Source organism: Pygoscelis adeliae, unplaced genomic scaffold, assembly GCF_000699105.1.
Source record: "Pygoscelis adeliae isolate BGI_AS28 unplaced genomic scaffold, ASM69910v1 Scaffold184, whole genome shotgun sequence".
Classification (NCBI taxonomy): Eukaryota; Metazoa; Chordata; class Aves; order Sphenisciformes; family Spheniscidae; genus Pygoscelis; species Pygoscelis adeliae.
The window spans coordinates 444,981-446,194 of NW_008824541.1; the positions used below are offsets into that span (position 1 = coordinate 444,981).

Genomic DNA, 1,214 nt, shown 5'->3' on the forward strand with positions numbered 1-1,214 from the left:
CGCTCGGCCCCCCGCCCCCCGGGCCGGAGCCGGGAGCAGCCCCTGCCCTGCAGCCCCCTCCCGCTGCTTGTCCCGTGCAGGTCCTGTGGTGGGACATCCGCAAGCTGTCTGAGCCCACCGAGACGCTGGTCTTGGATGTCACCCGGAAAGGGCTCCTGGAGAACGCTCTGGGTGCCGTCACGCTGGAGTTCGAGCCCACCATGGTGAGCCTCTCTGCCCTGCCGTCAGGATCACCCTGCCTGCACACAACCAGTATCCTCACCTGGGCAGGAGTGTGAGCCCAGCCAAACCCAGCCGAACCCGCGTGGGCAGGGCTCCAGGGGCACAGCACAAGCATCTGATGCCCAGAGTGACCCAGAGCACCATGCTGCAGCTTGCAGCATGTTCTCACCCATCTTTAAGAATTGAGAGTTGATGTTCTCCCAAAACACGGGGTCTTGCTGGCATTTCGGTCTCTAAATCCCCCAGATCATGGCGGGTCCCAGGGCTCCATTCTCCCCAGGCACTGGCTGCAGCAGGCTTCCCCCTGCTCAGACAGCAAAGCCCTTTGCTGCCCCACTGCCCCCTGCACCATGGGGTCCCCAGCCTGCTGACGGCTGCTCTCTCCTGCTCCCACCCTCAGCCCACCAAGTTCATGGTGGGCACAGAGCAGGGCATCGTCATCGCCTGCAACCGCAAGGCCAAGACACCCTCCGAAAAAATCACCAGCACCTACAGTGGCCACCACGGACCTGTCTACGCGCTGGCCAGGAACCCTTTCTGCCCCAAAATCTTCCTGACGGTCGGCGACTGGACTGCTCGAATCTGGTCAGAGGAGACCAAGGAATCGTCAATTATGTGGACCAAGTAGGTGTCGGTGTGTTTGCCCTGCAAAAAATCTTTTTTGTGGAAGAGAGGGTTCCGTGCAGGTGAGCAGCAGGGTCTGGTCTGCTCAGGTCGGGCAGGAGGTGATGGGACGGTCACCAAGGCAGAGCAGTGCCAGCCTGGCTGAGGGCACTGGAACGGAGGGTGCCCAGGCCTGGGCTTTTGGCTTGAAGGCGCTGCACAGGCAGCAGCCATGGGGACAGGAGGATGGAGGCCACGAGCCCATCCCCGCTGCATCGGGTCTGCCGGCAGGTACCACCTCTCCTACCTGACGGACGGGTGCTGGAGCACTGTGAGGCCGGCCGTCTTCTTCACCACCAGATCGGACGGGACCCTGGACGGCTGGGGCC

At 63.0% G+C, this 1,214-nt stretch overlaps 1 protein-coding gene across 1 annotated transcript in view; it reads left to right on the top strand.

Moving 5' to 3' along the window:
• The window catches only part of DNAI2 (dynein, axonemal, intermediate chain 2), a gene marked incomplete at its 3' end in the record, with an annotated part of 8,514 nt that overhangs the window by 6,131 nt on the left and 1,169 nt on the right, over window positions 1-1,214 (top strand). Inside the window, exons 7-9 of the mRNA XM_009321667.1 lie at window positions 81-203; window positions 623-846; window positions 1,117-1,205. Coding sequence (XP_009319942.1) covers window positions 81-203; window positions 623-846; window positions 1,117-1,205 — 436 coding nt within the window. The remainder of the gene's footprint in view (window positions 1-80; window positions 204-622; window positions 847-1,116; window positions 1,206-1,214) is intronic.